The sequence below is a fragment of the Perca fluviatilis genome, chromosome 23 (assembly GCF_010015445.1).
Source record: "Perca fluviatilis chromosome 23, GENO_Pfluv_1.0, whole genome shotgun sequence".
Taxonomy (NCBI): domain Eukaryota; kingdom Metazoa; phylum Chordata; class Actinopteri; order Perciformes; family Percidae; genus Perca; species Perca fluviatilis.
In genome coordinates this window covers 9089696-9116692 of record NC_053134.1, presented here as the reverse complement: position 1 = coordinate 9116692, position 26997 = coordinate 9089696, and the positions used below count along the sequence as shown (strand labels likewise).

Below are 26997 nucleotides of genomic sequence, written 5' to 3'. Positions count from 1 at the left end.
ACAGCTTTCATCCCTCACGTGGAGACACGGGACATCCATCACAGTCATGCATTCGAATTGATGACTCAAGTACGAGTAGTGCAGCTGTAATGCTCCTGATAAAGACTTTGCACACTACAAACACACTACCCTCAGTAGATTAATCATTAATAAAAAATAATATTTAGTTGCTGCTCTACTTGTGTTTCATCCTGTAAAAAACAAAAAAGATTACAAAACAGTACTTGGTAGCGAGTTTTATTTAGATACCACAGTTTAAAACCAAAAGGCATGAGCCATGCAGTTTGAGTTAGTGAAATTAATATAAAAACACTGCAGAAAGCTTTTTGATCTCAGTGTGATTACCATAAACAATGAAAATAATACTACAACCATGTAATCATATTTCAAAGCAGTATTAGTGGTATTCAGCAGCAGTATTCAGTGTAGTTAATGTTTTCAACAGTACGTTCTTACGACTTGCAACTTGTGTTATCCGTCAAAGGACAAAAAAACGGAAATATACATGTTAGTGCTTTAACTGAAGTCTAAAAATGCTTACAATTAAAATATATGTATTAATACAAAAGTTAAAATAAAAACATCATTAGTAAATACAGCTATGGGTCATTTTAACAATTCACTTTTCATTTAGTCATATCTCACATTAAACTCATTAGTTGCCTCTGTCTGGGATACATTCAGGAGGAGCGTTAGCGTTTCTTTCTGGCCAAAAAACTTGCAAAACAGAAGTATGACTTTTAGATTATCACAGGAAAACCTCAGGAAGCAGCATCTCCACATGGTGTAGCCTGAGTGGTAGCTGATTGTTCATTCCATGGTTTTCATTCATGCCACCTAAGAATTGGCCAAAATTAAATATTGTGCATGCTTCAGACAGGCACAGATGTAAAAAATAAAACAACCAGAAAACATTTGGCTGATAGTTTTCAATCCTACCTACTGTAGGATAGTTTACATCCAACTCCACTGTAGTGCAATAATGTAATGCGTAAGAGGCATACAGTATACGAATGCTTCCAACATATTTTACTCTAGTTTGCATTACCCTGTAATACATTTGCATTAACAGTCAAATCAGCAGATATGCGTGACGAATGACAGCAACAGGGTTTTCCCCATTGTGTCTCACAAATAGAAATATAGTTTCCAACAGCATTAATGTAGTTTTCAACATTTTGGTAGAGCTTTGCCTGACAATAACAAACATGGTATACACACATTATGTAAACACACAATTATAACATTAATACAACTATGTAACAAAGAGCTCTGTTTCAAGAGCTTAAAAAAGTAAAAAGCTGTAATTATTCTGACTTCAGTAAGGCCTCATTTTCCTTCATATTCAGTTTTTTTAAGTTTACCCCTAAAGTTCCAGATGCAGTCTTTGTTGTTGTTGTCTTAATTTGGCTTTATGACAACACAGTTAGACAAAGTTATAATACACATGAATTCACTGTGGCTCCATCAGAGATCTGGGCAGATCTCTCTCGCACCCCCAGCGACACTTTTCCTCTTCCCCCAGTGCAGATGTCTGTAGATGAAGTCAAACACAGACACTGTGTAGCGTGCAAACAGGCTGGTCCACTTCACTGCATTGACCATCCACTGCACGGTGCGCCCCACAAAGGTCACAAACACTGTGGTGTAGAAAACCAGCAGCAACAGACTTCTCCCGAGCTGTCTGCCATGGTTGACGATTCGGTTGACGATTTGGTTGACTCTTTGTTCATGTCCTGCCATCATTATACTGTCTTCTGTATGGTTCGTTTTATTTTATGTTTTATTTTTTGGAAATATATGTTTATGCAGATACTCCCTAGAAAGGAGTAGACGGCTGAGAATTTGCAGACAGTCCCTTATATAGCAGATCCCGGCTGTCCAATCAGAGCAAAGGAAGTTTAGTTTCCGGGAATGTTTGGTGATGTGGCTATGCTCTGACATCCATCCGAGGAAATATATCAAATCAAAAGCAGATACATTTACCTGGGAAGCACTCGCACAGGTGAGTCAAATGTCCTTTCTTTAAAAAAGCACACCACTTACTTGGCTGCATAACAGAGCTGTCATACTTAGAGGAAAAAACTCATCGAATCGGGTTTGTAATCCTTATTTACGAGTGACCAGCGTTAGCTAGCTAAGTAGCATTAGCTAACTTACTGTATCGTGGAAACTACACGCAGAGTAAACACCGGGTGTTTTCACGAAGTGGCCTGTTCACACCACCGTTTCTTAATCTTCAAATGTGTCTACTACTCTTTGAAGACATCGTTGTCCAGCCGCTTGGATAGTGTCCCGTCGATTTTTGCGTTAGCTAGCTTTAATCTTTGCTGTTCACAAAAAAGTGACGCAGCCGCAGTGGCGTGTCCGGCAGGTTCGGGGAAGCTCGGCTCTACCGAACCAACTCGGCGCAAATAGGTTGGGTTGGGAGGTGTCTGCCAATGTGTTGCTTTGTACATGGAAGGGAAAAATAAGAAAAAATATGGGTCAGTAAAAGCCCAGTCGTATAGTTTATTTATATAAACATTGTTCTGAAAATCTGTCTGGTTCTAAAAAATAAATAAATTCCTGTAAAATGTCCTAAATCCTGTATTATCCACGTATAACCTACAGCAATTTACATATACCGTATTCCATATTACACAGTTTCATATCTAGGTAGAGATGTACTATTTTCCCAAAATATTGCTTTTCATTCGTTTTCAGGCCTACTTTCTAGTGGGGTTTGAAATGTAATTTGTAGGGCTGCAACCAATAATTACTCGATTCATTGATTAATCGTTTGGCCTATACTATTATGGAGAAGAAAAAAAACATCGCAGTTTCCTAGAGCCCAAAACGATTATATGATTTCCCCCTTTTTTTGCCTACTTGTATATAAATAATAGCTCTATGTGTATTTCCCCTATCTTTGTTCAGTTTTGTTGTCCTTGTTTTTAGCTGTATGTCTATTTATATCTCTATTTCTATTGGAACTGTGTGTAACATTGAGAGCAACTTAAAACCAGAGTCAGTTTTTGTATGTGTATATTTTTCAATCCTCAGTTGAGAAACTGAAACTGAGGAACGTAGACTGGAGAAACATTTAACCGATTGTCAAAATAATTATTACTCTATCCTTTTGATCAACTAATCATTTCAGCTCTAGTGTAATGTAACAAGCTTGCAGACACTATGTGCATACAAAAGTCAAATACAGTAAATATGCTTGGGATTATGTGTATATTCACACCTTCAGAGGGCATTGTCATGCAGCACTTCAAGCTCTTCTTGGCAAAGATGTAGTTAAAGGGCGAGTGTACCAATATACTACATTATATACTATGCACTACAAACACAAGACATTTAATTGTAGGCTGTATTTATGCTACTATGAATATAATTTAAAATGTATGCTTACATCTGTAATGCTAATTAGCCTGTACACTGATGAAGGACATTGGAGAAAGATTTTGAAAAAATGGCTCCACTATTTATCCATAGCAAACAGGACACAGGGCTTGCACAGGTGCAGCAAAGAAAGGATTTATATGCCAGACATTACTAGGCTGAAGCCTCAAACCTTTGATATCTTTTCGCCTCACAGTGCCATCTTTATGTTCAGCCGTCTGGCCACAGTCCTCCAGGAGCTCTCTGGAGAGGAGGGCCCAGATGGAGACCCACAGGTGAGAGAGCAACACACAAATTATAATGAAGAGTATTGCCAACTGTGTGCCCAGTTTTTAAATGAGAAATTGTGGATTTTATGTCCAGTTTCAATGTCTCTGGGGCATTGTATCCTCCATTTAGAGCAACCATTGAAAAAACACGAGGATGATGAAAGAAAATGCCTGCTTGCCTCTTATCTTACGAAATAAAGGAAGATGATCCTATCTGTACAGAAATAGGTCAAAGACAGCTTAATCTTGCATTACATACTTTCACAGAATATCATATTTGCATGACTCTTTTGACTCCAGTGTGTCTGCACATGCAAGGACGCATTTCTTTCTCTTACGTTAAAGAAGCACTCCAGTGGTTTATTTTGTCACTTCCATTAAGCTGTGGCACTCAAAAGAGAATTAATTGTCAAAACTGAAGCAGCAGAGGCCATAGTATTCTGACTTTTAGTCCCAAGTTTGAAGCAGCTTAAAAAATTATATTTTCTCCATTATTCATAATGCAGCTCAGTAGCATCTTTCATTGGATCATATAGCCACCGAGGATAATTATATAGCTGTTTTTACAGGTTGAGTTGGACTAACCATGACAAATGAACTGACCTTATCTGTTTCCTTAAACAGGGCATGCTGGTGCCTCAGCTCCCTGCCGGTGAGGACCAGGCTCCAGTGGAGTCTGAGGCTCCTGAGGAGGCGATGGAGAGGCTGGCTCACCTGGAACAACTGGTGGTCCAGCTGAAGGAGCTTATCCGAGACAAAGACACCCAGCTCATCCAAAAGGACACTGAACTGTCTAACAAAGATGCACAGCTCAAGGTAAATTACCTTTTGGGTTCATTTGCTGTTAAAACTCCAAAAGTCAGTTCACTATATTCTTTATGTCACGTCTTTTATGACTGCGCACGGATGCTATTTGTGCTTCATATCCACAGAATGAGAAAGATGAAGCTGAGGCTCGCTTCACTAAACTCAAACTGCAGGCCAAAGCCAAGATGGCTTCACTCAACAAACAGATAACTGAGTTGAAAGGACATGGAGGAGCAACAGTAAGTTTAAATCAGACGAAATAGTCTGTGTTGTGCTTGTAGGATTATAACAAATCTACCACCAGTAGCCTTTTACAGCAAACATCTTATAGAGACTAAGATATGCCACCCGCTCACCACAAACTAACAATAAAGTTCAAAGCTTTCATCTGACTTGAACATCTGTTTTGTCTGCAGCAGAGTCCAGACAGCTCTTTTACAGGAGCCGGTGCTGCAGTCGAGGAGGATCTCCAAGAACTTAAGAACAAGCTGAGCGAGGAGGAAGCCGTCCGCAGAGAGCTGCAGGAGCGACTCCAGACCACAGAACAGCTCCTTCAAGAGAAGGAATCTGCCCATGCTGCACAGGTGACCCAACCGTGTCTTGAATTACATGAAGCCATACACTGTTAAGAAATCATTATTTGTATTTTAAATTTCACGAGAAAGCTCTTTCTGAATGATTTGTTGCCTTTTTTTTGTTTTTCAGTTGCAGAAACTGCAGGCTGTGGTCTGTGAGAAGGACGTGCGTTTCCAGGAACAGATCCAGAAACATGAAGAAGAGCTGCTGAGGGTCACAGCACGGTCTCAGAGGGATAGTGAGCTTCAGCAGGTATAAGATCCAGGAGTTCTTTAAATAACTGACTTAGTTTGTGGTTTATTCATTTATAATCGACCCATTCAAGCCCTACTCTAAGTATTTGTTTGATGTTTTCTTCTCTTTTTCAGCTCTTTTTGTTTAATGGTAGAGCTGCATCTAACAATTACTGTGACCATCAATGAATCTGCTGATTATTAACCTGATTAATTGTTTGGTCTAAAATGGCTTGTTTTATGATATTTTCAACTAACATTCAAAATCTCAAATAGCCTATATACAGTTTTCTATCTTAGAAGACAGAAGAGGAAAAACAGCAAATATTCACATTTGAGAAGCTGGAAGCTCTTAAGTTTTAGCATTTTTGCTTAAAAAATTACTTAAATGATGAATCAGTTATCAAAATCATTGCAGATTGATTTTATCTCTTATCAACTAATTGATTAATTGATCGTTGTATCTCCAAATTCTGGAAAATGTATGTTTTAGACTTTTTACAACAGTTTAATGTCATTGTCCTGTAAAGAAATGTAGTTAAGTTAGTTGTTTTTTTTGCTGCTTTTAAATGTCTTATGTATCCCTGTATGGTGTTCTTGACCGCAGAGAAAGGCGCCTTTAAATAAAATGTATTATTATTAAGTCTGTTTTATCTGTATAGTACATAATCACAAATGTGTCACGAGTGTCTCAGAGGGCTTTGCAATCTCTACAACACCTTCTATCCTTAGACCCTCAATTCAGATTTAAAAAAAACCTCGAGACCAGGCCAAAAATAGTCCATGAACTGCAACTTAACCCTTTATTTTGAAATAGCTTGAGCTAAAAAGAGGAATTACCCATTACCTAAGTTTTGATAACTGGCAAATAACTAGGATTTGCCTCAGTTCATCTCGAGGGGATAAACACAAAAATGCTTCAATTTTCCCACTAGTGAAAGAGAAGATGATGGTCACACTTCACAGATACATTCACTGTTTATATGATCATTCGGTCTCTTTGTTTTTCTTTCTCCAAGGCCCTGCATGCAGCACAGAGGCGTTGTGAAGAGCTTGAGGAGGCCTTAAGCTCTCGGTCCCAAGTGCTGGAAATGCTGCAGCAGGAAGTGAGCAGTGCTGATCAGCAAAAACAGGTACAGGTCCTGATGTACTGGATGCCATTTGTGTTTGTGCAGATACTTACAGTGTGTTGGTTTAGAGACTGTTCGGCATATTTGCAGATATTTATAGAGGCTTCAGTTGTAGTGAATACTGCTCCTGCTTAATGAAAAGAGAACTGTTCAAACAGACACGCCCCACATCTTAATGGCATGTCATTATTATGCATTGTTTGGCTGAGCCACACAACACACACCCACTCATATCCTCTTTCTCCTTCTCTCTGTTTATTTTCTGCTCAGATCTTGACTGCTCAGTTCCGGCAGATGGAGCAGGAGCTGGCCGAGGCCGCCAAGCAGAGGGAGGAAGAGAGGCAACAGTGGGCCGAACAGGCCAGCAGGGCCCATGCAGAAGTCGCAGCCCTCCGAACCAGCTTGGAGGACTTGGAAAGAGAAAGAACGGAGGTGGCAAGACAAGAGGGCGAGTTGGCCTCCCTGAGAGAGGCAGAGCATGCTAGTCAGGAGGCTCTGGGAAAGGAGAAGATGGAAGTTGCCAGATTGGAGAGAGAACAGGCTCTGATGAAAGAGGCTGAGCTCGCAGCCGTCCAAGCTAGCCACGATGCTTTAGAGAGCGCCAGGGTGGAAATAGTTCGGCTCGAAAGTGAACTTACCTCTATGAGAGAGGCAGTTGTCGGTGCCAGCCAGGAGGCCTCAGAGAGGGAGAAGTCGGAAGTTGATAAACTAGAGCGAGAGCTGGCATTATGTAAAGAGGAACATGAAGATGTCCAGAAGAAATGTGAAATCTTGGGTGATATTTGGAAACATCTACGTTCTTTGGCTCTTGAGGATGTGCAAGCAGCAGATGAAGTCCCCTTCCCTGCTGACCTTTCCCTGTTCCTGGACACTGTGCAGTCTTTTGAGACACAACTGACAAAGCTGAAAGATGAACGCAGTGAGAGTAAAGAACATTGTGCTGAGCTCACACACACCATACAAACCCTTCAGGGTAAGGAAATGTGTCGGTTTGTGTCTGTTAATGAAATTCAATGTGTTCATGTCAAACCTTTTAGTTTTATCATGATGTTTTCATATAAATCTCTGATTTTCAGAACAACTTGACAGAAAAACCACAGAACAGGAGGAAACCACTGCCAAGATACAACAGCTGGAGCTTCAAGTTCTATTGGTCAGTGCAAATTTGCCTACTTTACACTGGTATATTAACACATGCTCTGTATCTGTATGCATTATCTGGATAATGGCATCCAATCCACAGGCATTTACATATTAAAATGCGTTCTCTCGATTCGGCCTGCGATGGGATTGGATCTAGATATGTATATTAATGAAATCCCTTTTTGTCAGGAAAGACTTCTAGCTGCCACTTGTAGTTGTTGCCAGGCAGCTTACCAGTCATGCTGTACGGACTGCACTCATACTGGCTGAGATTCGATCACAGTGAAAACCTGACCGCCTCAAAATGTGGTCCGTCTGATTTAATCACTGCAATCATTACCTGCTTGACACCATAAATTAGCGGTTTGTTTTACTTGTGATGGGAACTTCAAAAGTAAAACCTTAAATAAGCTTTGTGGTACTCTGCGAGCTTTAACTTCAAAGTTTCAGCCTTCGTTATGAGTTTTTCTGTGTCTCTGTTTATGATTAAGAAAAGGTGTTGACGTGGGAGATGTGGGACTGGAAGCTTAGTATAAGCTGAGGTTTAAGAAGTTAAAGTAGTTCTTAGTAGTCGATCTACAAAGTCAGACAACCGTGTCGTTGTGTTTCCACTCTTTCATTAAAATACAGTTTGCAGAACTTTTATTTAGAGAGCAGGGCAGTCTGACTGGTCTTATCCTCTACAACTGGTCCAGGGTCACAACATGTGTCTGAGTCTCAGACAGGACAGGTTCAGGGTCATAGACAGACAATACTTCAACTCAGTGTGAAGAAGTGCGCCTAATCCCCTCTGCACTGATCCACTGTTATGCACGACCTGTCTTATCCGACCTTCCCCTCACGTTACAGCCGTACTTAAGAACAACCATAGAGGCCATATACAGTGTTAAAAGTGTTGTCCCCCTTCTTTTTATACAGGATTTTTTTTTCCAGTAAATGTTGAATCATAATATTGTAAAAGTTCCAATCCTGCTAAGTCTAATTTTTTTTGTTTCAGACATCTGAAAGAGGTGATGTGACTGAACCAGCTGCACAGGATTTATCTGAAGCTAATAAAGGTACAAAAACTGGATTTGTTCTCCCAAAATAAAATGTATACATTATATGGAAACAAATCAAATATAATGGTCAAGCTCAGTATGCTCACACATACATATAAATTAGGATGCTTTTAAAGCTACAAATAATTAAATGATTAAATTAATCGTCAACTATTTTGATAATCAATTAGACCTAAAGTTATCTTTATGGAGAAAAAAATGCCATACAATGTTTTTTTCTAATTACTTTGTTGACTTCCACAGCACACATACTGGAATTGGAGCAGCAGCTTTTAGAAAAAGACAATGAGCTGGTTGCCTTACGAGATTCCCTCAGACTGGCTGAGGAGAACCGCTCCAGTGGGGTTGCATCATGTGAAAACTACAGTCAGACTCCAGATCAGGGTCAGGATGCCAGCACGGCCCCCCATGACAGTTGTGCAGCCCTTCCTGACTTCATGGACGACACACAAGAAGAGGACACCACCTTAGTTGCTCAGGACACCTCAGTCCTCTCCATTCCTGCTGATAACGAGAGCAGCCCAGAGCTTATTGGACACCAGTCTGAGTCCCCAGAAGAATCCAAAGGGACCTCCTCAGATGAGATGGTCGCCAGCAGTGATTCAGAGGTGGCCCACAGCAGCTGGACCCTCCTGGAAGCTGTCAATCAAGATGGAGGCCAGGAGTGGCCGTCCATCCTGCAGGACTTTGGCCAGCTGCAGCTGCAGTCATGGGAGGCGACGAGCATGGAGCAGGAAACATCCACAGTTCAAGTTGAGTCGTCCTCTGTCATCATCCGAGAGACGGTACAAGTTCATCTAACTCAGCAGAGTTCTTCCACCACAGATGGCAACGTCCCCTCTGGCCAGGTCTTTGCTCAGGCCTTGGCTGAGGAACTTCAGAAGAGGTACAGTGAGCTTTTGGCTGAGCTTCAGAGGCTCAGAGAGGCAGCTGCAGAGTCACAGGAGAAAATCAAGAACCTGGAAGAAGAAACACAATGCCTTGCTGCTGCCAAAGAAGAGGTTGAGTCCCAGGCCAATGGCTTTATAGAAGAACTGAAGTCAGCCAGAGAGGAGCTGGACAAGCTCTCTCAGCAAAGCAGCTCAGTGGTGGAGAAACGCGGTGTTGAAATGCAGCTTCTAGAAGAACAGTTAGACATTTTAAGCACTCAAAGTAAAACCAAGGAAGAGAAGATCCAGGCCCTGCAGACAGAACTGGAAATGGCTCGTCAAGCTTTCTCTGAGCAGGAGGGGCAGGCCAGGATGCTGAGTGCTCAGCTGGAGGACAGAGAGCTCCTCTCCTCTGAGCTTGAAAGGAGGCTGCAAGACATGGAAAACAGCATGTTGGAATACTCTCAAACATCAGAGCTCAACAATGACACTTTGTCAAAGAAGGACTCTGAGATCAGTGAGCTACAGCTTCGTCTCAGCCAAAAAGAGCAAGAGGTGATGGAGCTCAATGACAGCATGTCTGCTAAGCTCCTCCAAGCAGAAGAAGAGAAGTTCCAGACAGACAGTGAAGTCAATAAACTGAAGGGGCAGATAGTGGACCTTGAGAAAGTCAGAGACGAGAAACAGAAAGGGAGTTCTGAAGACTCAGCTGCTCATGTAGATGATGAACTTGGTACTCTGCGAAAGGAGAAAGGAGTGCTGGAAAGCCAACTGACAACCACAAAGAAGAAGTTGCAGGCTGCACTTGTGCAACGCAAAGAGCTCATGAGGAAGGTGGCTGAATTTGAGGTAGAAGCAAAGAAATGGAAAGAGCAAGATGAAACTGCAAAGGCAGAAACTCCTGCAGACATTCCAGAGGTCGAACAATCCAGAGCACGTGAGCTTCAGGAAATGGAGGCTAAAGTCATTGAACTCGAGCAAGCTTTAAGATCCAAAGAAGAGGCAGTTGAAACCCTTGAACAGAAAATTAGCCGGCAGGATCAAGTTCTCAGTGAGACGCTTGCTCTGAATCGAAAGCTAAGTGAAGAAGCTGAAAACTCTCAGCAGGCGGACAGTTCTCCTGAAACCACTGTGTTACAATCCCAAGTGGTCTCTCTTGAAGCAGAGTGTGAAACCCTTCAGAAAAAAGTTCAGGAGGCCCAAGAATCTCGCAAGGAAACCATCCGCAAAGCAAAAGAGAAAGATAGGCACCACCGTGAACAGCTGAAGCAGCAGAAAGAAGACTACAGCGAGCTCGTGGAACGTTTTGAGGTGCAGAGCGGCGAGCGAAAAGTTCTTCTCACTAAATTGAGAAAATTAGAAGAAAAAGTGAGCACTGATAGAGAATCTCGCCACGAGACCACGCAACTGGCTGAAAGTTTGGCAAAGCAAGCAGCAGGTGATTGGGTCCAGGAGGATTGGGTGGATTTTGCCACATCTGAGACGGATTCATCGCAACCACAATCCAGCGATCCAGTTCAGCGTCCTGCAGAGCAGTCGGACCTCCTTTCTGCACAAATGGAGGAATCTGTGAAAGCACTCAGAGGAGAGATCCAGACTGTGCGGATGGCTAACACAGAGCTATTGAAGCAGCTGCAGGAAACCCAGACCAGTTTGTCACTGAAGGAGGCTGACTTATTGGAATTGGGCAAAGAGCTACAAGCATTACGAGAAAAGGAAAGACAGATTGATGCACTCTCAGAGGAAATTAATGATCTTAGAGAAAAGTATCACCAGGCTGAGTCTTACGCTGAAACTCTGAAAGCAGAGATGGACGCTGCCGCCAAAACAGAATCTGCAGATTCTACATTCTCAATTACAACTCTTCAGGCCGAAGTGGAGGACTTTAAGCAGTTCCTTGTCAGTAAGAACCATGAAATCACGGAGCTAAGCCAGCAGCTTAGCGAGCAGAACTCTCTCATACGCTCAATGCAGGACACAGTGACTCAGAAGGATCAGCTAATATTTTCTTTACAGGAAGAACTGAAGGCTGAGCAAGAAAAAACCCAAAGGTTAGAGGTCGAGCTCCCACTGAAGCAAGAGGAAGAAAAAGACAGCGAAGCAAAGAACCAGCAGCTTCAACGGAAACTTCAGGCTGCCCTGATCTCTCGCAAAGAGGCCCTAAAAGAAAACAAAACCCAGAAGGAACACCTAGCTTCAACTGAGAAGCTCCTAGCTGAACTGCAGCAGAAAATGGAGTCGGCACAAGATGAGCTGGAGAAGCTGAGAGCGGAAAAAGTTCGACTGATTGATGAGGTTGACCGGACATTACTGGAAAACCAAAGCCTAGGATCATCCTGTGAGAGCCTCAAACTGGCCATGGAGGGCATACTGAATGAGAAAGCTGCCTGTAAGAGAGAAGTAGAGCAAGCGAAAGAAGAAGCTGCCAGAACCTGCAGAGAATGGGAGGAAAAAGTTCAAGGCATGAAGGACGAGTACGAGACTCTGCTCAAGTCGTATGAAAATGTGAGCGATGAAGCAGAGCGAGTGAGACGAGTCCTGGAAGCTGCCAGGCAGGAGAGACAAGAGCTTGCGGCCAAGGTGAGGACGCAGGAGGCTGCGAAGCAGGATGCCGAAAGACGGGCGGAAGAGTCGCAGAAAGAGGTGGATTCAGTGAAAGACAAAATGAGAAAGTTTGCCAAAACAAAGCAGCAGAAAATAATGGAGTTAGAGGAGGAGAATGAGAGACTTAGTGAGATGCAGGACAAGAATGTAATAAAACGAGAGGGCAGGGCTCTCAAAGCTGAGGTGGAAAGACTTCACGATGAGCTGGGGGCTTTGAAAGCTGAGTTGGACGCTACAGTGGCAGAAAGAGACTTATTAGGGCAGCAGATTGAAGAGTTGAGGGAACAACTTGCCCAAACAGGAGAGAAAGAAGACAACGTGATTCATGCTACACTGCTTAGCTCAGCCCCCGTTGTAGAAGAGGTTATCACTGCCCAGCAATCAGACATAATCATGACCAAAGCAGAGCCTGTTGAGAGTCAGTATGAAGACAAAGAAGAAGACACAGCAGCTGACCAAATAGCTGCAGTGCATGCACCAGAAACACATTCACAACCTACTGAGGAAAAAGAAAAAGCAGAAATGACTGAAAGTGTTCAAGTTTTATTAGAGGATAAAATGAGGGAGATGGAGGCAGCTGTTAATGCCGAGAAGGAACTGTGGCAGGAACAGGAGGCTAGACTCAAAGCTGAGCTGGCCTCTCTTGAGCGAGATCTTCAGGAGAGTAGAGAAAAGGAGAGCCTTGTGGCCTCTCTGGAGAAGTGTCTCCAAGAGGGCAAAGAGAGAGAAAAGACCCTGATTGAAGAGGGTTCAAAGAGGGAAGCCCAGTTCAAAGAGCTGCTCAGAGGCCTCGAAACTGAGAAAGATAACCTGGAGGAGCGTCTGATGAACCAATTGGCTCAGCTCAACGGCAGCATCGCTGGCTACCAGCAAGAGGCAGCAGACAACCGGGAGCACCTCGCTGAGCTGCAGCGGGAGGTGGAGAGGCTGGAGAGGGAGCGTGCCGAGCTGGAAGCCGAGGCTCAGAGTGAGAGTGACCGGGCTGCCAGGCTGGAGGAGGACATGAGGCAAGCCCAGAGAGAGCGAGCCGAAGCTGAAGCAGAGTCTGGTAAGCAGAGGGAGCTGGAGCAACAGCTGAGGTCTGCTCAGAGGGTCCGAGAAGGCAGCCAGAGCAGAGCACGTCAGCTGGAAGAACTGTTAAGGGAGAAGCAGCTGGAGGTCCGTCAGCTGCAGAAGGACTGCATCAAGTACCAGGAGAGGATCAGTGAACTAGGTAAAGAAGCTAAGGCGCGGCAGCAAGGCCACGAAGAGCTCCACAACAAACTAGAACAGTCCCAACTGGAGACTTCCAAAACTGTTGAAGACCTGAAAAGGACTCAAGCAGAGTTGGCTAACTGCAAATCTCAGCTGGATGAGGCTCAGAAGAAGGCAAGCGAGGCTTTAGCGGAGAAAACGACCCTGGAACAGAATGCCCAACAGAAGGAGGCCTCGATGAAAGCAGAGGCAGAGCAAACCCTCGACTCTGTGAGATTTAGGCTTGGAGCCGAACTGAAGGAGATGGAGCTAAGACTGGAAGAGGTGGACCGAGAGAGAGACCGGGAAGAGGAAGCCACTCTGGAGGCCCGAGAGGTCGCAGAAGCAGCCGAGAGACGGGCCCAGGAGATGCAAGCCCGTCTGGACGAGTCTCTGGCCAGGTTGGCCGCTTTCTCACGCTGCATGTCCTCACTGCAAGATGACCGTGACAGAGTTTTGGACGAGACCCGACAATGGGAGACTCGTTTTAAAGATGCTCTGCAGGGTAAGGAGGCTGAAGTTCGGGAAGCTGAAACAAGGGCCAAGGAACTGGCAGAACAGCTTCAGAGAGAATCTGCCCTGAGAGAGGAACTTCAGCTTTCAGTCGACAGGTAAAAACCTTCTCGCGGTATTTGTCTTATTTCCCTGATTATGTTCAGCTTTTTTAGCTCAAAACTCACAACATTGCTTTTCTTTCAGACTAGAGAAAGCAATCAAAGATTGCCAGCTGAAACTGGAAGAGGAGGAAAAGAAAGTTTCAGAAAGCAAAGCTGCCCTAGAGGAGGAGAGGAGCAAGCTTCGGCAAACTATGACTGAGCTGCAGTCTGCACAAAATGAAATCCATGCTCTGAAAAATGAGGTGGAGAGTCTCATTCAGAGGGCCAGAGCTCTGGAGGAGGCTGTAGGTCGGCTGCAGGGTGAAGTCGACCAGGCCAGGACTGAGCTGAGGGAGAGGGAGGCAGAAGAGAGGCGGCTGTGTCTGAACGTGGAGCAACTAGAGACAGACCTGAGGTCCTCTAAGGCCTTGACAGAGAGTCTGCAGACTGAGTTAAATGAAAAGGAAAAGAGAGAGGTGGAAATGCTGGGGGAGAAGGAGCAAGCTGTCACTCAGGTTTTAAGACGTTTTCATCTACAGTACATGCTCTATATTGTTCTCGGATGACACATTTTTCACCATTCATGTGTGTTTTGTTTCCCAGGCTGCAGAGGAGGCTAGAAAGGAGGCCGACAGCAGGGCACAAGAGGCTGAGAAGGAGCTGGAGCAGAGAAGAGGGGAAGTGCGGGATCTGGAAGAAAAATTGCGAAAGGCAGAGGAAGAGAGCAACAACAGAAAAGCCAGACTGGACTCTTTCATGAAGGCCATGGGCTCCTTGCAGGATGACAGGGACAGAGTCCTCAACATGTACAAACAGCTGGAGGAGAAACACCTGCAGGTAATGCACAACAAACCTAAAGCTTATAATATCTGAAGCTGAGCTTGTTTTAGTCAATAGCCATTATAATATTTGTATTGCGTCTCAGGTGATAATGGAAAAGGACGGTCTGATCCAAGAGGCGGCAGGGGAGAACAACAGCCTGAAAGAAGAGCTGCGCTCTCTGCTGGTCCAGAGAGACGACCTGTATGCCGAAAAGGCCCAGCTGTCCGCTCAGCTTCACGGCTACCGTAACGAACTTAACCAAGTCCTGAGCATGAAGGACTCCCAACACAAACAGCTTCTGGCTGCTCAGCGAGAGCGTATTGCCTCTCTGGAAAAGGAACGCGATGAGTTGGAAAGTCAGGTAAAGAGCGTGAGCAGAGCCAGAGAGACGGGAGTAGAAGCAGTCAGAGTGGAAAGGGAGACTCTTAGCCAGGCTGTTGACGTTAGGACAGCGTCACAGGTGATCGACGCTCCCGGTGCGGAAGTTGAGAAGCTGAGGGAGCAGCTGCAAGCAGCGAGAGAACAAGTGGAGGCTTTGGAGGAGAGGCGACTCAAGGAGAGACAAGAGGAGGTGAGCAGGAGCAAAGAGCTAGCTGAGCTGCGATGGGAGGGAGGTGTGATGCGGACAGAGTCAGAGAGTGCTCAGGAGAGGGTGGCAGAGTTGGCCAGAGACTTGCTGGCTGTCGAACAGAATCTGTTACAGGAGAAAGAGGCAACGGCGCAGCTGAAAGCCGAGAACCATTCGTTCTCAAAAGCCATGGCCTCCCTGCAGGACAGCAGGGACCAGGCAGTAAGCAAGGTCCAGGAACTGAGCCGGAAGCTGGAAGAGATGAGCAAGGCAGGTGGCCACGCAGCACAAAGCAGCCCTGGAGGCTCCACTGGAGAAGTGTGGGGGCTGAAGAACGCACTACAAGCCCTGCAGAATGACAGGGAGAGACTGGTGAGTTACATGTCACCATAAATATCAATATTTTAGTCAGAAACACACCGATAATCACAACTCTCCTGGCAAAGAATATAAATAATGATGTGAGCAGTTATGTGAGCATATTTTTTTCTCTTTCCTTCTCTTTGCGTGCAGCTGGAGCAGCTTCAAACCCAGTCGTCTGAGCTCAAGAAGCAGAAGTCGGAGCTGGCTCGACTGGGAGCAGGAGAGCTGATTAAAATCAGCCAGGAGCTGTTTGAGGAGAAGAATAAGAATGAAGACCTACTGGGTGTCATAATGCAGCTAGAGAATGTGGTGGAAATAGGCAAGCAGGAAATAGAAACTCTCAGGTGAGCCACAGAGCCAGCATTATGTCATCATAGTCACCGTTTTGACAAAGCAAAAGAGCACAAAAGCCTTTTATTGTATGTTAATTTGTCATGTGCTTTATTAGACTGGAGCGTATTGACTGGATGGCTCAAGCAGAGCAGCTGAAGCAGCAGACCCTCGCCACACTCTCGGAGCGCGACCAACAACTGCGGCAACTCACCGCCATGCTGGAGGAAGCCCGCGCTCACAAGCCCAAACTTCAGCAGGAACACTATCAGAGAGAGGTTAACATTTGCATGTACTTATCTCTGTAATGGAAAATAATAGATTCTGTGCATGGTGGCATTGCGAAAAGCCGTAGTGTTGATTCGGACTTGGGACCCCTGACACAAATACCCCCAGTTTGTGCGTTTGTGTCATTCTTTGTCGTTTTAGTTCCACATCTCATACCACGTTGGGGATAAATAATTGGACCTTCAGTCGTGTTAGAAGTCTTAATTGGCCCTCCAGAAACGTGGCTCGCAGAAGGCATAATATAAACTATAAAATCATCAGTCATTCTCTTCTCTACAGGGCACAGAGGAAGTGGACAGTGCTCCTGGAGCCCCACAGGAGCGCAGTGGCCTGGTAGACAGCCCCGCATACGTAGCTGAGGTCAAAGAGCTACAGAGAAGGTATAGTATAGGTCAAACCTTACCAGAAATACTGTTACAAGTATTAAAGTAAAGTATAATCAGTGTTAAACTCTTTTGAATCAGGCTGGATGAAGAGATGCAGCAGAGGGTGGCTGCTGAGGAGCAGCTAATGGACACACAGGATCGACTCAAACGGTATCAAATGTGACAAGATAAAGGGAAATTAAAGCTGCTATAAGCAATACTTTTATATTAACAGTAGGTTAAATGACGTGTGTAATTAAGTGTGTAATATGAAAGGGTGGCTAATAGTGAAAAAACTAAGTTGCATCTGACTGCAGTTCTCCTTAGCTCTACAGAGCTTTTTTAAGGGTCTTTTTTTGGTTCTTCGGTTTTGATTCACTCTAACCACTCTCATCAGAGTTTTTTTGCAGGAGGCAGATGCATTTAGCAAAAAAAGCTCTAATGAACCCACTGTACACTACCTTCTCAGCTACAAACTACAGACACACAAAGTTAGCCACTAGCTGGTGAACTAGTGGAGCATTTAGCAGCTAAAGAGCCAGATATTTCCCTCAGGAGTTGCTGGAGACCAAAACAAAGCTACAGCTGTAAACTAATAAATATGCAGTGATTTGCCAACAATATCAATTTAGAAAGGCAATATGTCAGTGTTTTGTTTACAGCTTATAACCTACTAAAACTAGAATATCTTCACATTACGAGTGTCTAGCATACACAACAAGAAGCATAAAAACAAATAGTGTTACCATATACACCATAAATATGCTATGGCTGCAGCTAATGGTTAGTTAAGTATTTATAAGAATTTATTTATTCATAAGTATTTTCTTGATTATTTGTTTGGTCCATCAAATGAAAAGATTTACGTCACAATTGTACCAAAACCAAGTTTAAATCTTAAAATCTTGCTTTTTTTGGTCTAACAAACGGTCCATAACCAAATGATACTCAAATAATTCTAATAGAAGGCTAAGAAACATTGATCATTAGATTGTTCTTGATTAAATGTTTTAAATTGTATAATGTCGAGACTAATGAGCGTATTCTGTAATAACCGTTGACAAACAGTTCTTTCATATGCTTTCTGTTGTTTTTCTGCAGGTGAATTATTCATCTTTTAGCTCTGATAAATTTGTTTATTTACAAAATATGACGGCTAACATCTGTTTTATTATTATTATTATTAATAGTCATAGCCAGGCTAAATGGCACCCTGCACAAGAAGAGGATCACTCAGAGACTGCTGTTTTTATCGAGCCGGAAGGAGCTGTCACTCGAGTAAGGCGCCACTAATGTGCTGTACCACCTCATCTGTCATCTTAATAACTATAATAATAAAGACTTATGAGCTGAATGTTTCCCGTAACCTTGTCATCTGTCTCTTGCAGACTCGGAGAAGTGGCCCGGGTTGGATTCGAATGCTCAGAGTGGCCTTCTGCTCCCGCCAGCGCACCCCTCTGCTGTTCAGCCTCTATCTGCTCACTGTGCACGTCCTGCTGCTGCTGTGTCTGGGCGGATACCTCTGAAACCAGCTTCTTTTAAAAAAAAAAAAACCCTGACGGATAAGAGAGAGAGTTAGAGAGAGGAGGGGGAAAGAAAATGGAAATGTGACACAGACCTAACCCAAGCCATCAATATGTTTTATTATGTATAAGTGTGTGAAGGATCTTCCACACCCAAATGTTGCACTTTACACGACTTCATCTTTTAGCCAAAGTATGTAGATTTATATAGGATGTTGTTGTCATTTGTTTTAACTATGTTGCTCTTGTATGACTTTGAGGGAAACCTTAATTTATCTTTTTTTTTTCACCAAAACAAGTTCCCTCCCGAGACCATTTTGCAGAGCCATCATCTCTGCGCCCGGAGCTTAGCGCCGGCCAAGACGATTGCGATTGGATTAAACAAATGCAAAGCCCCCAACCAGGAATGTATGTGTAGAGGAGCCAGACCTTACTCTGCAGCGCTGTGGAGTAAGGTCTGGCGATGGCGAGACTTATCGGAATACGTTAACTACTCCTGAAATCTTAAAAAAGAGATATTATAATAGTATCAACATATGCTCCTCGTATTCTTACCGTACACTTACCCGTTTGTAATCAAAACCATACATAATTATAATAGTCACGAAAATGCACACAAACACATTAGGTATGCTTTTTCGACAAGGCAGCATAAATCATCAGAACACCGGCGGTTATATTTTACCTTTGAGCAGTTGCCTGGCAACCTGCGCTGACGCATAGAAAAACGGAGAATTGTGTCTTTGAGATAATGTGTTAATTAGTCATCTTTAGAGGGGCTTTTAGGGGGATTTTGTTACCGTTGGACACAGCGAGCCTAGTTTATTAGAGTGGTATCAATCTTGTCTCTGGCAAGGAAGCAAATAAGCATATTTCCCAAGATGTGGAACTATTCTTTTAAGATGGCTTGAGGTTCAGGACGTGCTGTTATAGCCCAGTCTCTTCCTCTTCTACTCATTTCGTGCACAAAAACGGAGCACAGTGCAATTTCTGTTCTTACACATTCCTATTGTGTGTTTCCATTTCTTTTCCTCTTATATAAATCACATTTAAAAAAGGGAGCATTATAGTGATATTTGTACATATGTACATGTATTATGTATGTCATCTGGATGTCGGTTTCCTTCTTGCATATCCAACAAGATTCCCTGTCCATGATTCTGTTGCACAGATTTAGAGTTTACAGTTTGCTCTGTAGTTTTTTATGGCAGAGGAAGCAGTTATTCATGTTACCACAGTGTGGGTTCATTCCAGAGGAGAAAGACTGCTGTGTTTTCTAATGATATCTATACCATTATAGACTATTCTGATGTAGCATAATTTATTGCCCATAACCGTTAGAATTATTCAACACCTACATAAATATTGACGTCATCCTCTTGATTCTTGTTTATTTAATCGCTTACTGTTGGTGAAATGATCCCTCTTGTACTCATCTTCTCTATCAATTTCTTATGTTCTTTATATCTTACACACTGAAATATACTGTAAATAACTTACAAAAGGGCTGTATAGAAAACTAAAATGTAATAAAAGTGTTGGTGGTTTAGATCAGGGACCAGGGACAGATCTTGTCAAGCATTAATTATTTGCTTATTTGTGTCTGTAGAAAATAAAAATACAGACATTGGGACTTATTTTTTACTTACAGTAGGTTTTTTGTTTACTGTTTTTGTGCTCAGTTAATTGTTAACACAAGTTTTCCCTTTATGAAGTAATTAAGAAATGGGTATCATTATAATCAGTGATTTTGCCATTTCAGCAAACATTTCTGAATATGGGAGTGACATGACAATTAAGCGCTGGTGTTAAAAAAAACGACAATGCTTCATATTTGTATGTGTAAGGTGTCCTTGAGTATCATAAAAAGGCACCCATAAACAAAATGTATTATTATATGGGAGGAAGGTTGATATAAACACTGTTTTTGCTGAGACTTAAGTCACTATCACTTTTTGCAAAAGTGCTTATAGCACATAATAAAGATTAAACATCTGAATTGTGTCTGGCTGTACTGATGTCAGTTATGAATTACTAAAGTTAATATAGTACAGATATAGTTTAATGAATCAACGAAACGGAGCCAGTGGCTACAAAAAAATAGTATATTTCATTTGTTCATGCAGGATGTGAACTTTCCTAGAGGGAGGTTATTGTATTTCATTTAAATAGTGTGCTTACATGTGCCTGAATCTAATAGAACAAGGTTTAACTTGTCCATGGATGCATGGTTTGGTCACTGTGGTCCTAAAGTCTTGAGTACTCAAAACATTGTCCCATGTTTTTCCTATCACTGTGGGTTATTGTGTTTAAACTGTGTGAGTCTGCCCCCAAGTGGTGTAACTACAATACAACGGTTGTAGCTGACTCTGCATTTAATTTCTTCTAAAATAGTTTTAAAGTAAGAAACAGTAACTACAATAGTGATAATTGGCAGTGTTCGTAGTTGTAGCAGCTCCTGTATGCTAACAACCCTGTTTACTCCTATCATTATCACCACTTTGTCTGCTCGTTCAATCTCGGATTAATGTACGCACTTGAATGCAGCATTTCTTACTCCTTATTTCTTTCTTTTTGTTAAGCCTTTTATTATTATTTTTTATACTACATATACATTTCTAATACAACATAGCAATACAATAGCAGCGCCGTATACGTGTTATTAATTAAAGTACGATGATAATATGGACGATATTTGTACTATTATTTAGCTACATCAACGCACGTTCATGTTACTGTACGCTAGATCCGCGTTCACTTGTCGTCCATCAGACTGTCACAACTCGAGTGAAGACCAGTCGTTGTAATATCCACTTAAACACATATATTACCGTGACAACTAAAAGGTAATGACATTTTTTCTTCTTCAGACTAACTCTAACAAGCCTGTATGTGCTTTTATTTCATTCATCTTTAAACTTTATTAAGGAAGTAGGTTTAGGCAGACGTAGTTTAAGCTGATAAACTGTACTGTAAACCGTGCAAAACATGGATGACATAAAAAATGCTGAAACAATACAGTAAAATAGGAAGGGCTAACATTAGCATTTATATATTATTATGTAGCCTACCTGTATGTCCAATGTTATGTTCAATATTACTTCTATTAATAACTTGCCTACACTATTTATGACCGTAAAACATGATAAAAAGGACATTAAAAGTGTCAATCAGTAACCTAGCATTAGATGAATATAGAGATTTATTTTGTATGCCTCCCTCAAGAAATGATATTATTTTCAGTGTGTTACAGAGGATTTAAAGCTACACAAAGTATTTCTCTTGAATAATATGTGTTAAAATATGGGGAAATGAAGCTTCATGTTGAAAAGAACTTCCTTTTTGAGACTTCAGCAAATGGTGGTCAGAGCTTATGGTTGTACATTTGTACATTTAGTCATAATAAATAAACAGTGATTAGACTCTCAGTGCATAGAAATATACCACTTTTTAATATGTCCAGTTGTAAACACATGATCATTAATCAGAGTTATATACTGTCTTCAGTGCGGCTCATAGTGTTTTGCTTTCCCCAGATGTGGAAGTCAGTCGTGGGCCACAATGTGAGCATTAAGGTGGCTGCAGAGGGGGACGACTGGGAGACAGACCCCGACTTTGAGGTATAGTATACTTCCTGGAGACATGTATCACTGTGGGGAAATATATATGTGCGTCAGTCAAACCCTTTCTGACTTTGTGTTTCAGAATGATGTATCAGAGCAGGAGCAGAGATGGGGAGCAAAGACCATCGAGGGTTCAGGACGAAAAGAGCACATCAGGTTAGAGATGCACAACTGTGTCCGTCTGGAAATGAACAAATCTTGAGACGATGTAGAGAAATGTAGGTCGGAGTGGGTGCTGTGTAGCAACAGGAAGAGGAAGTGAGAGCAGAGAACAAGCTGTCAGGCAGCAAGTCTCTCCTAATATGGGTAATATATAATGATGACACTTGTCAGTGAGATTTAAACCACAAAGCTTTCTAAATTCAGAGAGTGGTGGTAGATGTAAAACAGGACTAAAGATTTCTCACAAATGTAGATACTACTTCCTGATACGTCATGCTTTATTAAGAGTTTATAAGTTGTTACTTGCTTGGTTGTTAAGAATCCTCCTCCTCCAGCAGGGACACTCAATTTATCTTGTTATATAGTTTACCAGACCAAGCTCAATCTTTTAAGACTGAACATTATTATTATTATTATTATTGTTATTATGAACTGCAGGGCGAAATCAAGTCGCCGGCAGATCGTGCTGGGTTTACCCAGTCTAGTTATTTAGTTCTTCAGATAGACACTCTGGGCAATGCAACGTGTACCGAGTTGACCAAAATCCATTTATTAACAACTTATTAACTTATATAACTCTTGACTTGATGCCTTATTAGGAAGTGTTAAATCTGAAAGCATCTATTAATAGATTACCAACATTTCCAATAACAGGAAGAATAAACACCAGCTAAGTGATTTCTCACAGCCCTGGCAACCACAAAGTTGTTTGTATTAGTGGCTTACAACATATTAGTAAATTATTTATTTTTAGTCTTTAAAAGTAGACTTAAAACTCTTTATTTGATATCACAATTGCCTCCAAATATGTTCACACTTTCTTTAATTTAATCTTTTAATCCTAGTGTTGCAGAGCTCAGAAAAAATGTCGCTGTGGAGCACGAGCAGGGGAAGCAGAAGGATCAGACTCCCAAAGCGTCATACGGATATGGAGGGAAGTTTGGAGTCGAAAAAGACAGAATGGACAAGGTAGAGAAATATTTATTTTTGATATTCAAAATATGGTGATAAGATCCTCTTAGTTAGTGCCAGATTTGATCTATTTTATCCTTTACTCTGCCCACGGCTCATATAAAACACAGTAGGCTGTAGGCGGAATCTGTTCATAAATGCATCTTTACGGTTCAGGTGGCTTTGGGGCACGACTATGTGGCACAAGTCGAGCAGCACTCCTCCCAGAAAGATGCGGCACAAGGGTTCGGCGGAAAATTTGGTGTTCAGAAAGACCGCGTCGACAAGGTAAGATGACAAGTAGAGTCCCCCTTATCTTAGAGATTTGTTTTTATTCTTACTTCATTTGGATGTTTGACCTTCAATGGATGATGTTTGTGTGAGGTTTGAAACTGAAAGAAGTTTCTCTGCTTATACCTTCAATCTCAGTTTAAATCTCATGTGTAACTAGTCTACGAGCTTGATTTTGTGACATTACAACTAGTTTGGGAGCCAATCGTGGTCAAATAAACACAAATAAACTTTTTCGTAGGAAAGCCATATCAGACACAAGTTATTCAAAGCAGAGTATTTTTTTTAAATGTCTTAAAACCCAAGGGATCTTTGAAGAAAGATATGAACCTAAAATGCAACCTGTGTGTTGTCTGTGCAGACTGCCATGGGCTTTGAATACAAAGGAGAGGTGTCGCAACATGCATCTCAGAAAGGTAAGCTATCTGTCCAACTTTAAAGAAGCCTTCTCACTTACAGTACAATATTTTCCTTTTTGGAAGTTGCTACCAAACAGAATGAGCTATCCTCACAATCCATATGTTTTTAGATTACTCAAAGGGATTTGGAGGAAAGTACGGGGTGGAGAAGGAAAAAGTGGACAAGGCCGCTTTGGGGTACGACTATAAAGGCCAGACAGAGAAGCACCAGTCACAAAAAGGTGAGCTTAAATTGTAGCATTTGTCAGTTTTCACACTATTTGCTTTGACATTTGCTTCATTTTGCATCTTTGTTTTCACCAGACTATGCTAAGGGATTTGGAGGAAAGTACGGGGTGGAGAAGGAGAAGGTGGATAAAGCTGCTCTGGGGTACGACTATAAAGGAGAAACAGAGAAGCACCAGTCACAGAAAGGTACGTTAAAGTTGTAGCATTTGTCAGTTTTTTACACCTTTGCCTGACATTTATTCATTTTGCGTTCAGATTACTCAAAGGGATTTGGGGGGAAGTTTGGTGTTGAGAAGGAGAAAGTGGATAAAGCTGCTTTGGGCTATGATTATAAGAGCGAGACGGAGAAACACCAGTCACAAAAAGGTGAGGAGAGACACGAATATTTCATAATATACTATTACTTACAGTGTAGTACATCAGACTGATTAAATGTATCTCTCTTTAGATTATTCAGCAGGTTTTGGAGGTCGTTATGGAGTTCAAGCAGACCGCATGGATAAGGTCAGTATTACAGCTACAACTAATCATTTTTAAAAATTTTATTAAGGAGGTTATTTCTCTGATTAATTGACTAGAGTGTGTTATGTATTGAAATAGTATAAAATCCCCAAATCAAAATTCCCAATTTTCATTTGAATAGGTTTCAAATAAGCCTTTTGGCATGAATGTTGACATTACACTATTAATTGTCAAGTTACATATTGTTGGCATTAATATTGATTATTTGGGTTTTGATCTTTATTTTACACAATTGTTAGGCTTTTTTAGTAACCTGTAACTGTTGCTCATTAAACTCTACCTATAATTTTCAAGTAATATAGGGTTGTACCAGCTTGGCTATATATATATATATATATGTGTGTGTGTTTGTAAAATACCACCATTGTTGAAGCCAAGAATAGAGAGTGTAGTTCATTTGGCTTGGCAGAGGTTTCCATCAAGCTTAGGGCACCAGTGCTGAACCTTTGTTTTCAATTCAATTTAATTCAATTTTATTTATAGTATCATATCATAACAAGAGTTATCTAGAGACACTTTACAGATAGAGTAGGTCTAGACCACACTCTATAATTTACAAAGGGCTATATAGGACCAAACTGTGGTGTAACAATTGGCTTAGATAAAGATATATCATGGCCCGTACATGTATGAACCTTTTGACTAATCAACTAATCGTTCCAGCACTTGTCAGTATTGATTATTGACTATCTTGACCTTTCAAAACAACATCTTCATTTCTTTTAGAGTGCAGCCGGCTTCTCTGACATGGACTCCCCTACCTCTGCATATGAAAAGACACAACCATTAGAGGCCTGTAAGTCATTTTTTTTCACTCACCATAATCAACCCTACTGCGCCATCTTTCTGCTGAACAGTCAAAGCCACCAGTGCTTAGGTGTCCACATGTTCAAATGATTATTGCTATTGCGTTCTATTCCTATATTTCTTTTCTCTGTAATATGCAGCAAGTGCAGGTGCAGGTGCAGGAAAACTTAAGGCACGTTTTGAGAACATGGCCAAAGCTTCTGATGAAGAGAACAAGAAGAAAGTCGAAGAAGAGAGAGCGAGGAGACAAGCCAGAGAGGGCAGAGAGCGAGAGGTGGCCAAACGCAGACAAGAGGTAACACGTACACACTGCACTGTTAACATGTAATGAGGTCAAACTATTAGGTCATGGTCAATATGCATGTTAATGATTTTGTGTTTCCTATAGGAAGAAAGCAGAAGAGAGGAGGAAATTTGTCCACCACCTGTTCCAGACGTGGCTCCAGATGAGACTCCAGATGTGGAGTATGAAATGACACACCCAGAATTCCAACAAATGCCAGAGATACAAGAAATACCTGAACCAGAACCAGAGGTAAGACACTCGGATTCAGATGTACCAAATAATAGAATAATTAATTAATCCGTTAAACAAGAAGGCTGGCAATATTCAGTATTTTTGCTATTGTCAACAAATCCTAGACAGTCAATCAGTATCTGAAAAAAATCTAAACAGTTATAACAACTAAATAAAACTGGGGAGGGTAAAGAAAAAGGCAACAAAGTGTGTAGATAAATCCACCCAATCAGTTCCTAGGGTTGCCAGGTTGTTGTTTTTTACAGTGCAGCAGATTTTTTCATCCACGTGGTTAGAAAAGTCTTAAATAAACTTTAATTGAATTAAATTGAATGTAATGGTAATACGCGAGAAACACAAACTGGGGGTAGTTAGGTCTTATATGGAAATCTTCTCAGGTCATCTCCAGGATTTGAGATCATGAAATCAAAGATATTCTGTGGTGTTTCCAGGAGGAACCAGAATACGACATGCCCCCGGACTTGCCTCCACGTTCGGACAATTTCTTCGAACCGGATGCTCCCCCGCTACCCGACAGGTCATTAGATGTGGACGAGGGTGAAGGAGAGTACGAGGAATTTCTTGAAGCGCCTCCTCCTGTGCCGACAGGTCTGTGTCTGAATTGGCTGAAGGTTAAATGTCAAACCTTTTGCATCTAAAACGCTCATTCCTTTTAATGTTTGCTTTTACAGCAATCGATAACGACTACGAAGACCTGTCGAGTGGCCAGAGGGCAGTAGCAATTTATGACTACGTAGGAGGTATGACACCTTTTCGATTCATAATTTGTTGACATTTGTTAATCATCTGTCAACATTTGTGAAGACAAGTCCTCAAATCCGCTCCTTTCCCTACACAGAGGCGGATGACGAAATCTCCTTCAACCCAGACGACGTCATCACCAACATAGAGATGATTGACGAGGGCTGGTGGAAGGGACAGTGTCACGGACGCGTTGGTCTTTTCCCGGCTTCTTATGTTCAGCTGACGCAGTAAGCAACATGCTTAGGGAGGTTTTGCACAAGCGTCAGTTAAACAATCATGTATCTTAGGTGGTTCAACAGGGAGAATTCATTTTAGCACTGTATTTATAGAGAAATCACAGAACATTTGTGCCAAAATGGCTTCTGATTAGCGTATTTCTTTTATTGTGTTAATATCTTGCTTCGGGTCTGTGGCAAAGAGTATCTTGACAGTATGACCGTATTAGGGGCAAGCAGTTACAGCTTTTATCTGTAATGAACCGATTGGAGTCAATAAAAATATTCCACAGACAAGCTTCTTTGTGTTATTTGTGTGCCAACAAC

General features: G+C 42.0%; 2 protein-coding genes across 3 annotated transcripts; both read left to right on the top strand.

Moving 5' to 3' along the window:
* Positions 1–1706: 1706 nt before the first annotated feature.
* golgb1 (golgin B1) lies at positions 1707–20169 on the top strand. Its single transcript, XM_039791345.1, has 20 exons — positions 1707–2005; positions 3587–3665; positions 4284–4475; positions 4592–4705; positions 4883–5050; positions 5172–5294; positions 6295–6408; positions 6676–7378; positions 7482–7558; positions 8546–8606; positions 8853–13926; positions 14015–14426; positions 14515–14748; positions 14837–15673; positions 15815–16008; positions 16113–16272; positions 16562–16662; positions 16747–16818; positions 17838–17925; positions 18036–20169. Exons 2-20 carry the CDS (start codon positions 3597–3599, stop codon positions 18171–18173), a joined length of 8931 nt encoding a protein of 2976 aa, XP_039647279.1. The 5' UTR covers positions 1707–2005; positions 3587–3596; the 3' UTR covers positions 18174–20169.
* Positions 20170–20869: 700 nt separating this feature from the next.
* On the top strand, positions 20870–26967 carry hcls1 (hematopoietic cell-specific Lyn substrate 1). Of its 2 annotated transcripts, XM_039791605.1 has the most exons (16): positions 20870–21016; positions 21707–21790; positions 21876–21949; positions 22801–22924; positions 23084–23194; positions 23559–23613; positions 23727–23837; positions 23920–24030; positions 24100–24210; positions 24293–24348; positions 25093–25162; positions 25314–25468; positions 25562–25708; positions 26143–26299; positions 26383–26451; positions 26550–26967. In XM_039791605.1, exons 2-16 carry the CDS (start codon positions 21707–21709, stop codon positions 26684–26686), a joined length of 1572 nt encoding a protein of 523 aa, XP_039647539.1. In that variant the 5' UTR covers positions 20870–21016; the 3' UTR covers positions 26687–26967. The 2 variants fall into 2 exon arrangements, with proteins under 2 accessions (XP_039647539.1, XP_039647540.1); XM_039791606.1 differs by lacking the exons at positions 23920–24030; positions 24100–24210.
* Positions 26968–26997: the final 30 nt, after the last annotated feature.

Bases quoted from the DNA above. Each gene is read 5' to 3' on its own strand.
- golgb1 (XM_039791345.1), top strand. From the start codon at position 3,597: ATGTTCAGCCGTCTGGCCACAGTCCTCCAGGAGCTCTCTGGAGAGGAG. The intron at 4,476-4,591 runs GTAAATTACCTT...TCATATCCACAG, and splicing joins ACAAAGATGCACAGCTCAAG to AATGAGAAAGATGAAGCTGA. The intron at 14,749-14,836 runs GTAATGCACAAC...ATTGCGTCTCAG, and splicing joins TGGAGGAGAAACACCTGCAG to GTGATAATGGAAAAGGACGG.
- hcls1 (XM_039791605.1), top strand. From the start codon at position 21,707: ATGTGGAAGTCAGTCGTGGGCCACAATGTGAGCATTAAGGTGGCTGCA. The intron at 23,195-23,558 runs GTAAGATGACAA...TTGTCTGTGCAG, and splicing joins AGAAAGACCGCGTCGACAAG to ACTGCCATGGGCTTTGAATA. The intron at 24,349-25,092 runs GTCAGTATTACA...CATTTCTTTTAG, and splicing joins AAGCAGACCGCATGGATAAG to AGTGCAGCCGGCTTCTCTGA.